General features: G+C 39.0%; 3 protein-coding genes across 3 annotated transcripts; 2 read left to right on the top strand and 1 right to left on the bottom strand.

Moving 5' to 3' along the window:
* The first annotated feature begins 4602 nt into the window (after nt 1–4602).
* Nucleotides 4603–5094, top strand: LOC122655951. Its single transcript, XM_043850352.1, has one exon. The coding sequence runs from the start codon at nt 4603–4605 to the stop codon at nt 5092–5094; it is 492 nt and encodes a 163-aa protein (XP_043706287.1).
* Nucleotides 5095–10750: 5656 nt separating this feature from the next.
* On the top strand, nt 10751–11472 carry LOC122670219. Its single transcript, XM_043867148.1, has one exon. It carries the CDS (start codon nt 10787–10789, stop codon nt 11414–11416), a length of 630 nt encoding a protein of 209 aa, XP_043723083.1. The 5' UTR covers nt 10751–10786; the 3' UTR covers nt 11417–11472.
* A 3348-nt stretch (nt 11473–14820) lies between these two features.
* Nucleotides 14821–15699, bottom strand: LOC122655960 (small heat shock protein, chloroplastic). The gene is made up of 2 exons (XM_043850361.1): nt 15396–15699; nt 14821–15301 (listed from the first exon to the last, which is right to left on the bottom strand). The coding sequence occupies exons 1-2, from the start codon at nt 15697–15699 to the stop codon at nt 14841–14843; spliced, it is 765 nt and encodes a 254-aa protein (XP_043706296.1). The 3' UTR covers nt 14821–14840.
* Between the last annotated feature and the right edge of the window lie 1012 nt (nt 15700–16711).

Below are 16711 nucleotides of genomic sequence, written 5' to 3' on the forward strand. Positions count from 1 at the left end.
GGGAGGAGAGAGGGAGACACAGTGTTGGGCACAAAGCTAGCGTGCCCAACCTTAACCCCCTTATTTATTGTCTTCCATTCTCTTTTTCCTTTGCTAGTTTTCTAATGTGGGACTAAGAAATGAAACTCATTCTTTACTCCTAAGACTAGAAGTGTCTATCATCTCTTTAGTTTAAAAGTTTTAGTTCCATATAGGATAACTACAAAGAGAGAAGTTGGAGAAGAGACTATAACTATAATTAGGGCATTCACAAACCATTACAACACTGCATGATAAGACCCATGGGCCACGACTTGAATATGGACTTATTGGTCTCATAATGAATCCAAATCAATTAAGGCTTGATCACTAAGGATGTAAACGGGTACTTGAAAATTTGAATTCGATTCGTATCTTATTCGTTTATTCGTTTAGGGGTATCCGAATTTTTATTCAAATAAAATCCAGGAAAAAATTATCCGATCCAAATAGATATCCAACTAAGGATATTGAGGGTTTTTGAAGATTCAACGGATTTTAAAGAATGAGAAAATGAGAATGATGAGACTAAAACATGGATTGAGAGTGAATTGTATCCGTTGGGGGAGGAAGGTTTGGGTTACACAAGTTAGAGATGTAAACGAATAGTCAAAAATCCGAATTCGAATTTGTATCCGTATTCATTTAGGGATATCCGTATCAGGATAGAGAATATCCAGATCCGATCACACCCGATCCGTTTACTTCCCTATCGATAACTAACCAGTCGAAAAGTAATCGATTTTAATTTCAACTTCAAGGATCGATTATACAAAGGTTCAGTCATAACCCAAATAGTTAAAGGGCCAATTGGAGTCGAAGTGAAACTGACCGAAACCGGCCGAGTGACAGCCCTAGCTAATAGAATCATAAAGTTGAAATCATGAATGCACCCGATTTGGATTGTGAGCTATGAGAGTAGTAGCAACGTACTCTCCGTCGTCTTCAGTCGAGTTTTCCCTCCTTTTTTTCTCACTGTATATTATAGTGAGTATTGGGCCAAGAACTCTATCACCGTAGCACGATCTCTAGTCTCCATTGAAAGCCCACAACACAACAAAGTGGGCGCAGCCCCCAAAGTGAAAAGGTTGTATGAAACGGAAGACATATCGGAGATGCGATGAAGAGAAAAAAACCTTGCGAGCCTCGATGCCTACTTGCTTCGATGTTTCCGTCTTTCATTTCCTTATATCTTCCTAATTTTCCTTCCTCATAAGGTGGATGAACGTGTTGAACATAAAAGTGCTTTAATACCCTTTCACCCACCATCTAGGGGATCGATCAGTATATTATTCTTTTCTTACTAGACAAAGATCAAAATTATCCATTTCACATTGGAGTTAGGGTTCTCTTAAAGTAATAAGACATCTTAGCCATAGTAGAATGCGACATGCATGGACCATATGTTGGATCAAAGACTAATGATGAATTGTGGACCTCCCTAGCTCTATATGCCTAACTATGAAGATGAGTTTTATTTTAACCAAAAAATATCATTCAAAAATCTTTAAGGCATTAGGTGGAGATGACTTAAAGGTATATATATTAAAACACATCTAAGGTCCCTGATAATCGATGTAGAAGTATAACTCTGTAATTAACAATATCGTAATACTAAGTTTTCCTCCAACCAAAACATCGTCAAAAAATCTTGAGGCATCAGGTGGAGATGGCTCAAAGGTATTTTAAAACACATCCATGGTCTCATGTACCTATTTTGGATCGAAAGAATCTTAAGAGGATGATGATGGTCCACAAAGTCTAGAATGATTCAAAAAATCTGAAAGGCCATCTCCTTTGAAGTAAAAGGAAAAAGTGATCTTCAAGCCTCCTCTTACTTGGACTCCCCTAGAAATAGAAATAGGCATTTTGTTCACTCCTCGGATCTTCCTATCCAATTTGTTCGTAAATAGAATCCCCATGTGAGGTGGATTTTATGTCTTTTTTCATCTTCTTGCTTTTTCTTTAGGTCCTCTTATCTTAAGACTCTCTGAGTAGTCCTTTGTGCTTTTTTAATATAACTTTTACTTATTCATAAAAATTAAAAAAAAAATCTAGATAACTGATGTGGAAGTATAACTCTATAACTTGCAACTACATCTCAACGCTCAAACATATTTATTATTTTTTAACATTTTAAAACACCTACTTGAAACAACTTACACTGATACAAAGTTAAAACCTTAAGCATTAGATTAAAAGATTGAACCAAAAATATATTAAGACACATCTAATAGCCCAAATGACCGAAATGGGCTGGACTATACCTCAATAATTCTCGAACATCTGACCAACAAGTTATTTATGGATTCCAAAGGATGTTTTTTGCCCTTTCCCCGTCGATCCCCAATATTTATAATCCCTTCCTTTTTCTTTGATATAATAGAAAAACACAAAGAGGGGGGTTCCAAGTAGATATGGTAAGAGTTTGAGATAGGGATTTGGCTCCTGTCCTGCAGTGGCGAGAGGTGGAGCGTCCAGCCCAGCAAAACCAACTGAAAATAGGGAGTGGGGTGGTCATTTCACATGTGGGACCCACCTGTGAAATGACCACCCCACCCCTGTTTTTGCTGTGGTTTTGTTGGGCTGGACGCTCCAGCTCCTGCCACTGCAGGATAGGAGCCTTTTCGTTGAGATAGGCCTTTGGAATTTGACGAGGCTACCAGAACCTATTATCCATAGAATGATAGGGATGGATTGTTATCCTAACTCTTTCTGCCCTTTTAAAAAATTTTTTGTTTTTTGTTTTTTTTTTTTGTATGATAAAGAAACGAAATAGTAATCATTCAATTGCATCATTCGAATCTAATAAGAGGAAGAGCCCATAAGCTAAGCCTTACGTTTACTTGACATCACGCTAAGATTCTCTGGACGTCTCTAAATTAAGTTAACAAGGCTTCCCATCGATCACCCATGAGAAAGGAAACGCTATATGGTGGAGGGGAAATACCATATTAATGTTGTTGTTGTTTATCATCTGGAACCCACACAATATTTATAAATCTGAGGGACGAGAAACCTGCCCCCATTTGCCACGGATCTTTATCCGCTGCAAATTCCTATCCGGTTTAGTTCTCCAGTTCCTTTAACAAGGAGGGCTGGAATGACCAACCCACCCTGGCCTGTCTGAATACTCTGCCTTGGTGGCCGGGGTTCACTACCCCCCTATTAGAGGAACTGAGGACTGTACCGGACAGGGAACTGAAGGAGATAATTTTCCCACTTGCCACTCCTCACGTACCACTTGATGATGATATTTTGAAATTCCCATTATTTTCCAAACCACTGGCTAAATGGAAAAAAAAAATTGCTGCTACAAGGCAAGCAGCCAAGGAAATGGAATAATTCACTACCCCTTTGGGTTTATAAATACGCTCCTAGGTTTTTGTATTTTCTAAAATACCCTTTAAGATCCCATTTGCTTGGCTGCCAACCTTGTAGCAGGAACATTAAGCAAAATTCCGTCCTAACCAAATAGGTTTTAAATTAACTCACTCCAACCCATCCAATCCTGATTCCTAAGCAAGTGGCCCAATAGTTTCCAACAGAACAGATCATGACTACTACCATTTTACTAGTGTGCCACTAGAAGAGAAAAACAATTTGTAGACTTAAATGATCTAACTGAGTGGATGTTTCCTTTCCCTGTTCTCCTATTTTATGAGAAGTTTTTGGCTTTTCTTATTAATCCAGAGAAGGAAGGAGGTTGGAAAGTTTAAATGAAGAAGGATGACTAGTGATGAGCAATGCTAATGCGCCACATTCCACTAGCCCACCCACACTTGCATGCGTGTTGACAACTTTACCTTTCCTTTCTTTTTACTAAATGCCCATCCTCTCTCCCCAGTCCCCACCCTATAAAAGCTAATCATCTCTTAATACAATTCTCCATTATATATATATATTTTTTCTTTTTGAACAGAATATATAATTCTCTATCTTGGTCTAGAGACTCTAGGCATACATTCTCTTTTCTTTCCCTGATCCGCAAATCCCTTTCATCAATTATGCCCTTTTGCAACAGAAAGGCACATCACAACCTTCCACTCTCAACAAACTCTACTAAAACCTAAAAGTTAAGCCATTATTAATTGATTTATGGAAAAATGTTTTCTATAGAGGAATGTACCTCCCACGCCTAGACACAGAGGGAAGGAGGTGGAATGATCGCTCCACACCCCCCCTCCCCCGGAAAAGTGAAAATGACAGCCCGCCTGATGACTTCCACTCATATTGCCCCTCCCCTTAAGTGCAGGAGCCACGCTCCTCCACAGCAAATACATTTCCTTATTTTAGTTTCTTTCCTTTGCTTCAGAGTTCAGACTAGGTTTAATTAGAGGGAAAATGTTGCATATAAGAGACCCATATTTATTTAGATGTAACGATACCATCTTTACTTACCATTTCCCCTGCCTAAGCTCTCTCCTCCTCACATACCTAAAATTAAACCCAAAAAAGTACTTCGGAACGTTTCTCATCTCCTCCTCCCTGGTTCAGTGGTTCTCCTCATTGCCAGAATTGAAGCTTCTTCTAGGCCACGCTTGATTGCTTCATCTCCACACTGAAAATCACTAGCTAGTCTTGATGGGAAACTGTTATACTCTCTGTAGACCCGTCCGAAGATCGTCCACTGGGCTTGACAAAGTTCTACGGATTGTGAAATCAGACGGAAAGATCCTAGAGTACAGAGCGCCGATCCTGGTCAGGGATGTCTTAGCGACTTTTGCCGACGATTATGGAGAAATATTGGGCATCTCAAAAGAAGTCTCATCAAAACCTGATCAGTCTCTCCCTCCTGGTTATGAGTTGAAGATTGGGCATGTGTATTATCTTTTTCCTTCATCCGCTGCTGCTGCTACTACCTTTCCACCCATCTGTGATCAAAAGAGGCAGATAAAAATTTGTATAACAAAGAAGCAGCTGCAAGAGTTGCTCTCGAAAACGGTGACGATGGAGGAGCTACTCTCAAACTCTACAGGACTTGATGATGATCAGAAAGTGGTATGGGAAGGTGTTGATTCTTTCACAAGCTGCTGGAGGCCCAAGCTGGAAACTATCCTCGAGGGGTGCGAGTAAAGCTGCCCAGATGAGAAACTAACTAACATTGACGCATGAATATTGATCATCATTGATAGTTGTTGTTGATACTGGGGTTCCATGGATGGCTTTTGGGTGGGATTTGGTTTTTGTTGACTGACACTCATGAAATTCTTGTTTTTAAACCCTTGAAAAAGGGTCAATCACAAAACCACATCACACCTTCATGGATATGGATATGGATATGGATATGGACATGGATATAGCAAGTATATTTGGTTATGGCCTTTTGGGTAGTAATTTTTCTTTAATTTGGCTAAAGATGATCTAAACACTTTAATGTTAAGAAAATCAGATTCTAAAGATTTCTACCTCAACTTAAACGCTTATTTTCTTGTGATGTCCAGTGTATATCCTTCACTTGGCAAGGACTAAGGAGGCATGTCCTCTGTCCATATATGCATCCTCTTGGGTAGGGCTGCATCAGGGTTGGGCTGGGCCTGGTTTTTTAAACGCCAACCCAACACAGAGTCCCTTTAGCTAGCCTAGGCCCGGACCAGCCTTACTCAAGGCCAGAAATTTCCAGCCTGACCCACCTTAGGGCTTGGGTATCTCACTCAGCACAAGTCCTACTCGGGCTTAGTATGGACTCAGGTCGTCAGGGCCAAAGAGTTTTAGTATAAATTCTTTTGTATAGGATGTGTATGATAAGTATATCAATAACCTATTCCCTTAGAAAAAAGATGATGCATCTTTGGGGGACATGAGATGGAATATTTAAAGGAAGGTTATGGCAACTAGTAGAGGTATTGTTACTTTGAAAGCTATGTCTATGGTTCTTCTACGTGGTTAACATATGAGGGAATAATAATAATAATAATAATAGGAGATCTCTGTTTGGTCGCATGGTCTCTACACAAGCGTATGGGCCAATGGGTGAGCATGTTTGGGTATCTACTCGAGGGGTAGAGACGTCATCTCACTGTGCCCTATGAGAGGGAGTAGAAAACACCACCAAGTAGAGATCTTTTCTCCTTTTTTTAGAGTCCCATTTTCTTGTTTTTTCTTAGATTATCTAAACCGTTTGCTCCTATACAAATTTGGGAAAGTACATAATAATGGCTAGGATATTAGTACACATGCATGGACATACAAAGGATGCATGTCCATATACATGGGTATTTAGTTATTATGAAAAAGAATACTGCCCGGTAGTGTGGTGCTTGCGCCCAAACACAAATGAGGCAAAATGACTACCCCACCCATGTGATTGCGAAAAATTCCATCCTTGTTTATTCTCTTGCATGTGCTATGATTATTGGACCATGTGCTTGTGCAGGGGTCATGTTGCTAGACAATAACAATCTTCCCTGGGTCCGACTAGCTTGCTTACTTCATTCTTTAGGTGTTATGTTTAGGCGTATCATCCAAGAGTCAGTCAATCCACTTTTGGAATCTACTCTAACAGACATCACACTCTCATTTTGTTGTTTTAGACTCTGGATTTTGACACAAGATTAATCTAGACCATGTCCTCTCTATCCAATGGCTGGATCGAACACTTCATCTGTTCACGTGGTAGAAAATGTGTCTTGTGATGTTTGGAAAACTAATAGAGCTTTGTGACAATAATACTTCATCTAATAATAATCGTAAAGTTGAAGGAAAAGAAAATTTCCTAGGTACATAGAGAGATACGGGACTCTCCTTATATATTGAAGGTTGAAAATGCCCTTCACAATGGCATAAGCAAAACTTGGTCTAAGAGATTTGATAATTAATAGTATCGACTAATCTTAAGCTAACATTGGAAAGCTTGTGATAGACGTCCCTGAATTTATCATTTGTTTTACTAATCGCAAGATGGAAGATTAAACCTTTATCTAAATGAATATTGAATATTCTACTTATCGAAAAAAAAAATATATTGAATATTCTTGACAAGGAAAATATAAAACAGAGAAAATTCAATTCTTCTGATCTTCTCGAGGAAAAATGAAAATATATATAATAAAATGTAACTAATATATATATGAGAATTTGGATGAGTTTGTGCCCTAATTCGTTGCAGATATAAAGTGTCTTACGTAGTATTATATGCATAAAAGTGTTTATAATAAATGCCCATTGGGCTTCGGACACTTAAGTGGTCAACCATTCTATAGTTGTTAATATGATTACTGTTGCATGTGTTGTTTCATTTTTTGTCTGTTCTCTAGTCTTCCTATAAAAAATATTTTATATTCAAGACTCAACGCATTTTCTTCAATTTCAAAAAAGGTGCCCCTGGTCTAAAAGGTTGCTCCATTGTGATCAAGCGGTCCCGGGACATATCCGAATCCAGATCAGCTACTCACATGGAACGGGTGGAAATAGATCTGACCCCTCCATGGGGCATGGGTCTCACACCCCATGGAGGGTTCAGATCTATCCCCATCCGTCCTATCTGAACTCTCTATATCCATAGGTTATATTTGTCACATCATTCTTATTTGGTATAACCAAGGCTCATTACATTAAGCTTGTAAACCATATTGGAATTACTATCCGTGGTAGTGATTTTCGTTCTATATTGGTTTAATTGGTAATAAAACATGGGTAGGAGTTTGCTATGACGTTAAAGTGCGTTATCGTTTACGATTTCGTGATCGATGCAGTTCCCTAGTGCCTCTCACAAGAGAGGGGTGGGACCCAGTAGGGGCACCTGACCGAACACTCTGCCCGGGTGGGGTCCACCCTCCTCTTGTGAGAGGCACTAGGGAACCACACCGGTCAGGGAACCGCATACTATAAAAATTCAGTTTCCACTAATGAGAGAGTTTGTAATTTAATTGTCTAGTAGAGGATGGCTTTCTATGCAACAAAAATACTCTAGCGTACTGCAGGGTGTGTGATGCACATCCTGTGGTACAACAGAGGCCATGTGTGCCACTGGGGCTTGTCTTCCGAATTGAGTCAAAATTTTCAAAAATAAATTTGGTCAAGAGTTATGTAGACTAAGCTGCGGTAAAAAAACAAGAAGAATCGGTCTCAACTCGCTAGCCAAATGAGACTCAGTCATTTCATCCGAGTCACAAACAAAATCGACGAGTCTAATCATTTTTAAAAATCCTATTAGATTGTTCTACTTGAGTAAAATGATAAAAACCCTCAAATCCTCTTGTTCGAAAGCTCGTTGAGAGAAAATGAAACCCTAAGTCACTCTACATCTTCTCAACGGATAACAACCGTGAAGCTTCCCTCTCTTCTTTCCAATTTATCAAATTATCCCTGAACTGATCGTTGTACAAAGTGAACCTATGTAGAACCTATACTACAAGAAAAAAATATTTTTATTTAAACAGTCACATTGGTCCTCATGAATGAATCCCTACCCCTTTTTTGTGGTGTTGGAATGAGGGAGAGGATTGGGATTCCATTTCTGTTTCGATTGATGAACGGCTATTCACTTATAAACAAAAAAAATTAGATGAACATTAAATTTGTAATTTATACAACATAAGCTTCAAGAATTTCTAGTATTCTTTTCAATGAAGAACAACAAATTCATGATGTGTTTTTTCGTGTATTTATTTATTTATTAAGTATATTTATTTATTGGGCATAGATCATTGCTTGGTCATGTAGCCCTTGCATTAGCGTATGAGTATCATCAATATGGATGCCATTTTTTGAATTTAGGAGGGGTTGGATGGTAATTTCATATCGCTCTAGGCGCCAAAGCCATGCGACCAAGCAATGTTCTTTTTTTTTCGATATTTATTATAATTAAAAATAAGAAAAATGTGACTTGCCCTTACTAGACTTGACCAGGCCGAGGCACTAGGTTTTCTAAAAGGCAGGTTGAGTAAAAAAACACCTGATCTTCCAACTATGATAAGTAGAAGAGATATAGATACAAGGAAGCATTAGCAGTAAAATTATTGCGTGGCAAGGGGTGTCAATTGGTCTGGTTCTGGGCTATCGGTCCAGATCCTTAACAGTTTCGGAGCTAAGGTATCAAGACCATATAACCGGACCAATAAGCTTACCGGATCCAAATCTAAGACCCAGGGTCGTTAACTAATGGGTGGTCCGGTTCCGGTTCCTAATCGATTCCAAACATAATATGAACTCATAACAAAGACAATGAGAGTTTCTAACAGGAGCTTCATCATACGTAGATATAGTCTTGTAGAAACCAAAATAAAGACATAGATGCATATATAAATAAGGAGACAACTTTAAGAGTTCATGATGTCTATTTCAAATTCACCTCATGTACTTATGACTTAAAGAGCAATAAAAGAGTGCCACTTAAAAGTCCCAATGAATGTAATATTATTAATATGTTAAGGTTTAAAGCCTTTTAGGGTTTTAGATTTCTAATTTTTCATTCGATTTTGTTACATATCATCCGGTTCCAACAGTTCCAGTCCTATCGGGTCCTTAATGGGCTATCGGTTTGGAAATCATTGGGAGACCTGGACCAGAATCGATTCGAACCAATAGTGTATCACTAGGACCAGATCCGTTCCAATAAACTATTGGGTGGTCTGATTTCAAATCTATCGGTCCGGATCGATTACGGTTTTTGATTCTGATCCTAAATTGACACCCTTATGCGTGGCCTCTCGTGAAATAAAAAATCTCAGCTAGGTTGATTCCCCTGTGTTCTTGTTGGCCCATGCTGATACAGGGGCATGCAACCAGGCAGGAATCTATTGTCCATGATACAGATATTCCGGAAAATACAAATCGCACCCTGGGGGCAAGAAAACTGAGGGCTTGGCGAGAATATTTCTGGTTCGGCTACAACGCCGACATGAATTCACGCGAGACATTATAGCCGGCGACACAAGGTCTGCGAGTTGTCTGGTAGGGACGTAGGTTAGGCCCTCTATTCTCTATGATATCCAATCCCGTATCCCCCACCCACCCACCCACCTACCCACCCAAAATTCCGGCGCCGAAAAAGAGTTACCAAAATCGACGGGTTTTCCTTCCCGTCTTTTCAGGCTTTACTGCTTGAGTCTTACGCTGAGAATTGAAATGGGTCAACAATGATCGATAAAAGAAAATTAGAAAAAACCAAAAAAAAGTAGATAGTATGATGATTAATGGGTCACCGTGTTGCGATGTGATGAATGGCTATGATGGGATTGTTCGTCCATCGTCTACAATCTGATCGACTCAATCGATGAGTCTCAATTACTGTTTGAAACTTTGACTGGGCCATGGTCCGAAACCAGATGGATAATAAAAAATAAGAAAAAGATTGGTGTTCCAAGTAAATCGTTGCGGTCAAAATTACGATTGAAACCCTCCATTTCACAAGGATCACTCAAGGTATGATCATTAATTAGTACTGCTTTGTAATTTGCTCCATTGATTTGCAAGCTTCCCTCGTCTCCGTAAGTTAAGTTTGTTTGTAGGATCATCTAATTTAGGTTAACAATATCTCCATATCCTCCTAATTGGGGAAAGACCAGAAAGAAAAAGCGAGATGAGATAGTGTGATGGGCGATTGAGATTTTTGTCTCTTCTTTTGTTTTCGTGGGGTGAGAGCAACTTGTGTCGGTTCTGAATATTGAAGGAAGCATATATCCATCGCACCGACGCTCTCTCATAAAGGTTTTTATAGCTTATTCTAAAGAGATAGAGAGTGGATCAGTTGGTTGTTGGAGAAAGGAGGAGATCGAGAAGGGGGGGGGGGGGGGGCGAATGATCAGAAATAGTGGAAGAAAGGGATATGGGGAATTGTGTGTTTCGAGGGGTTGGGGAAGTGGAAGAGATGATAAGAGTGGTGACTTCGAGCGGTGGGATCATGGAGCTCTATGCACCCATAACCGTAGAGTGTATCACCAATGAATTCCCAGGGCACGGCATATTCCGAAGCAACGATTTCTTCTCGCACCCACTACTCCACAGCGTAGAGCTGGTGCGGGGAGAACTCTACTACCTTCTTCCCCTCAACACCACCAGAAGCCACCGCAGGAGTGCGTCATTCCCCAATATCACATCCAACTGCGTGTCCTCCTCCTCCTCTTCCTCGTCCGTCGTCACGCCGTATCGAATGTCCTTTGACAGCCAAGGGATCCTGAAGTGGTCTGAGAGGGAGGTTTTGCCTAGACATATACAACAACACAATATCAACAAAAACGGGACGGGAGTGTGGAAAGTAAAGCTGGTGATTAGCCCGGAACAGCTGGCGGAGATATTGTCACAGGAGACACGCACGGAGGCGTTGATAGAGAGTGTCCGGACGGTGGCCAAATGCGGGAATGGAGCTGTGGCATCCGCTGCTAATTCTGATCAGTGGAGTATTTCCAGCAGTTGGATGGCTTCCTCCGACAGACATGCTGGCCTCTTCGACTTCTAAACCCCAACCCCCCCTCTCCCCAAAAAAAAAAAAAAAAACCCAAACTAACTGTAGCAATACTCTATCTCCCAAGTCCCAAATCTCCCCAGAGTAATGCCATTTCTGATTCTTTTCTTCCCACTTTCTCTCAAGCTCACTTCTCTCTTCTTGTTTTTTTTTTTTTTTTTTTTCCCTTCTTTTTCTGCATCTTCGTGTTTTTATTACATTTCAATTGAGGTAGAACATACCTGATAATCTTGATACGAAGCACATCGCCCTTTAAGCAATCTACACAGCATTCCTAAACGCAGTGATTTTTTTATTTTTATTTTTAAGTTGTTAGGATTCTAATGTTTTTAGACTCCAACATTTCATTTTAATGCTTTGAAATTATCTGACAATCTTTAACAAAAAAAAAAAAATTCTAAAAATAGGTCACTTATGTTGTGCCTTTCCTAACAAGAAAAAAAATTGATCAATTAAGTGGAAAACATGTACATGGTATGGTATTCCTTACAGTTGGGATAAGCCACGAAGTTTATCCAACCCAAGGGATTTCTCATCTATCCACTATTTGTTAATGCCAAATCGTCATATACATGAGGCGAACAATTAAGAGAAGGTTTCTCTTAACCCATGGTGAAGAGAATCAAGGGTAACGATCGAAGTCCAACATTAACCGAATTGTCACTTCTGATGGCAATAAAGATAGGATTACTTCACCATGAATGAAGTGTGGTTCCAACAAATTAATCAGAATATAGGGAAAGGGTCCGACACAATGCATATAGGAACTTTTTCTTTTGAAAAAAAGAACACTATTTTGTCGCATGGTTCTTACGGCAAAGACATTGAATCATATGAAATTATTATTCAACAATCCGACGTGGAACTAAACTCCCTTTTTATTTTTTGTCACAGAGTGCAGTCACTGCATCAACTTCCCTCAACTTTGAACCATGAGCCCCCACATGATTGGCACGGATAACTCGCTTTGATTCCACTTAATGACGTCTAACCTAAAAACCTGAACATCAAGGTAGAGAGGCTCTTGCAAGGTCATAAGTTAAACTGCTACACAGATACACACTACCCAATCAATGTAAGACTAAAATTCCTCTTCCGTTCCTGGCCATCGAGTGCATTTATTGCAATAGTACCATACAACAAAGGTAAGAGAATCGTTTCAAACAACAAAGGTAAGAGAATCGTTCAAAAAGGGAAGAGAGACATATATACAGACACAGTGGATGTTACTTATGATACCCTGACACTGTGCATAATCTTATCCTTAAACTTTATTAAAGAAAAAAAAAAAAGGAGAAAGAATAAGATATCCAAGACGCATGGACAATAAGAAAATACCACCAAAGCATCTGAAGCTTGAACATGATTGATCTTTGTTTTTATGTCAAAAGCCTATGAAAATCCACATCTGGCTGTAAGACCGAGAAGAAGATTCCAACTACCCATGTTTCTTTACCACCTTTTCGACATTAGGTTCATAAAGAAAAGCAATGCATTGTTATTAGGTTAAAGTTAATTTCTCTTCACCCAAACACTCGTGAATTGCGCTGCTTCTTCAATTCCCCTATGTTAGAGGTCCGAAATGCACTTAACTCGTCCTTTATATCCATCTAAGCATAATGATGACCATTGATAAAGCAGTTTTTCTTTTCGCTTGTCATTTTTGTTTTTGTCTAGGGCAAGGTTTTAGTTCAAGGTAATAAGAGTGTCAATTGATTCGATTTGATTTAAGATACAGAACGTAGAAACGAAAATTGAACCAAATCACGAATAAGATCGAATATATTTTTAAAACCAAATCAAACCAACTTGGTTCGGATTTGTATTTGGTTTCATATTTGGTTTTAGTTCTATCACCCACAAAATACTTCACCAATATAGAATTGAGCTTACAACTATTAATATCGATTGACTTGAAGACAATGTGTAATCCACTGACTCATAAAGATGAATATTCAAAAACAGATCCCAAAATTTTCACTTAATGATGCTTTATGCTTTTGAAAACTCATCTGGTTCTGTCTTTCACCATATCCAAGCAAGTTATAAATAAGATAGTTCCACGTAGAACTTCAGTTCATGCGTCAATGATTTTCATATTGCTTTTGGTGGAAGCTCACAAACCCTAATAACTCTAAACTACTCATACAATTTAAAGTAAATTAAATTAGGTTTGATTCTATCCAAACAGTTACACCCTTGAAATCGAAATTGAATCGAAAAGAATTCCTTATTTTAAAACCGAAATCAAACCAATTCTTATTGAAGTTGATTTGATTCCGTTTTTGGTTTTAAATTAGACATTTGATTCCATTTTTGGTTTTAGATTGACACCCTCTGGTGCCGGTGTATGGATATTAATATGGAGAAATCGTATCAAATTGATTCGAATATTAAAATAATTTTACTTTTGACCATATTGATCAATACGTAATGATGCTGCATCAACTGACCAATGCGTACCTAAATTGGTAGTCTTTGGCTGATAATGTAAACGGCCTCAGTCCAGGGGCAAACCCAGTTAAATTTTAGTTCAGTGGGGGCCTATTATAAAGTGTGGCCCAATGACCAATGTGGGGGTGTATTGAAATTTCCAGCTTTTTTCCTTCAGATCTTGGGCCCCTATCGTGCGTTGGGACATGGTAAAGTCGATCGTCTTAACCTGGACAAAGGATCGGACTGTGGTGCCAACTGCCAAGTGGATCTCCTTTCCTTTCCTTTCCGGGTGGACACTAGTGATTATTTATTCTTTTTCAAATCAAAGGAGAAAATTCACATGGTGGGTCCATATGGTAATACTCTTTAATTTAAGATGCTCTTTTTAAAAAATAGTACATAATTTAACCAAATTAACTTTTCCAATAATTACAGTGGTGAAATGGTGTTTGTTACAATTCTATTCAGAATAGAATTAATATTTTCTATTATAGATTAATATTAAATAATCTAAAATTCAAGTTAATTATGATATTAATCTAATTAAGGAGATCATTAGATTATATTAAGAATCTTATATGAACTGATTTTAATGTTCATCATCCCTGTGCATACAGTATTCTTATCAAATCAGTTACTTTAAAAATAGAGAGAAAATACCTAGATCTTAGTCTTTATTTTTCGTTATACGATCATTATAGATGCGAAACAAGATTAATGATTTTATCTCTGTTTACAATTATTTGTTTGACTGTATTCTTCAATGCCCTGTGAAGATCCTGACTTTTGAATTTTTGTCTCTATTTAGATCAAAATTTATTCCAACAGAGTTACATTCTCAAATATAGTGATATGCCGTAATTCTCCGCACCAATAATTTCTATTTTTAATCACTCACTAGATTATAACACATAATGGAAGCGCCAAAGAAGGGAGGGTAGGATACATGATACATCTATCATTTATTATTTATGAAGGAAGCTCAGTTGATCTCGACATTGATCACCTTACGATCGACTTTGGTCTTGGGGATGGAGATGAGGAGGACACCGTTCTTCAAGTCAGCCTTGATCTTGTCCTTCTCACAGTTGTCGGGAAGGCGGAAGCGGGTGTGGTAGGAGTTAATGCTCCTACCCGTCCAAGAAGAATCATCCTCGCCTTGATCACCGCCTGAACCTTCTTCCATCTTCTGCTCACCCTTGATAACCAGAACGTCATCTTCCACCAACACCTTCACCTCGTCCTTGGATAGCCCAGGCATGTCGATCCTAATCTGCACCTCCTCCTCTTCGTCTTTGATGTCCCAGGGCGCCCGTACCTGCACCTCACCCTCCGTAGTCCGACTACTCCCAGGGAAACTCATCATTGTGTCCTCGAACAGCCGGTCCATCGTCTCCAGCATTTGCCTCATCGTCCTCATTGGTGACAATGGGTCCAACAATCCTAAATTAATTAATTATTCAGTACTAACTAAGTTACTACTTACTACTAATGAGAGACTACTGTACTGTACTGTACTGTACTGTACTGTACCTACCAAATGGAGAGATCGCCATGGTTGCTCGTCGAGGCCTCCTCTCCACCGCTGTCTCTTTCTTCTGGTCCACATTTTTCACGTTCACCGAGCTGTCTTTGTTCTCTCCTGTGGTCTCTGCTCTCACAAACGATAACCTCGACGGTATACCGGAAACCCTCTTGGTCTTCAGGCTTGATGAGGGGAAGAAGGCCGAACAGGGCTTCTTCAAACCGCCATGACTGGAGGATATCCCCTTAGTGGTGCTTCTGTGGAGAAATGCAGGAGAAGAACAGATGGGGTTGGAAGCAGCAGCGCACGCAGCCATGCCAATCAATTGTCAAACGCTGCACTTCTCTGTTAGAAATTAACAACGAAATCTTTATCTTTAGAGGAAAAAACCGAAAATAGAAACAAAGTAGTTTTAATCTGCCTGAAAATTGGAAGCAGAAGAAGTAAAGTATCAGGTCTTTTGCTTCGAACTGCAGCTTCATATGATTTTTATAACCAGCGGAAGGAAGAGCGTAGAGGAGTCTGGAACGTTGGCGATTTAAGTGAACGTTCTGGACTTTCTCCTCCTCCATGGGTCCCACAGCCCATATCCTATCCTATCATCCTTCGAATCCGTTAAAGGTGAATGAAGACATCTCAAAAAATTTTCATGATCTCGTTTGGGAGACTGGGAAACTTCTGGAGGTGAGTCCCTCTATATTCTTCATGGCTTACGTGATTAATTGGATTGAACTCAGCAATCGCACAAGCCCAAGGACGCAACGGCAGATCCAAATATTAATTAACTGTCCATTATTAGTTCAAGCCCAATCAAGTTAACAAAACCTTGAAACTGGCCCAAGGACATTCCAGAGAAGAAACACAAACAAACTTTAGGACATCTTTAGATGGTTTTGTCTATACACTAGAGTATGTGCCACATGCAAAATACCAATTTAATTGTCAAGAATAGCTCAATATAATGTGGAACATACTCAGGTTGAGATGGATCACGAAATTTGACATGCACTAATTGCCGATATCGGAGAAATGAACCTTTTAATTAACATAAGAGAAAATTTTGCAATGGTATGCAAAAGACTTTTTGAAAAACAAAAATTTAATTGTTATTTTCACAATGGATGAAGAGAAATTCAGTATTTTTTTTTTTTTTTTATATCGAGATTCAAGCCCATTTTAGGTCCAACAAGGAGCTTTCAAAAAAAAGAAGCAATACGTACACATTTCTTTTTTTTTTATTTATTAAAAAAATATATATACAAGCAGAAATGATGTATGGAGTTAAATGTTGAGTAGTAGAAAAACAACTATTGAACCCCAAAAAAAAT

The sequence above is a fragment of the Telopea speciosissima genome, chromosome 1 (genome assembly GCF_018873765.1).
Source record: "Telopea speciosissima isolate NSW1024214 ecotype Mountain lineage chromosome 1, Tspe_v1, whole genome shotgun sequence".
Taxonomy (NCBI): Eukaryota; Viridiplantae; Streptophyta; class Magnoliopsida; order Proteales; family Proteaceae; genus Telopea; species Telopea speciosissima.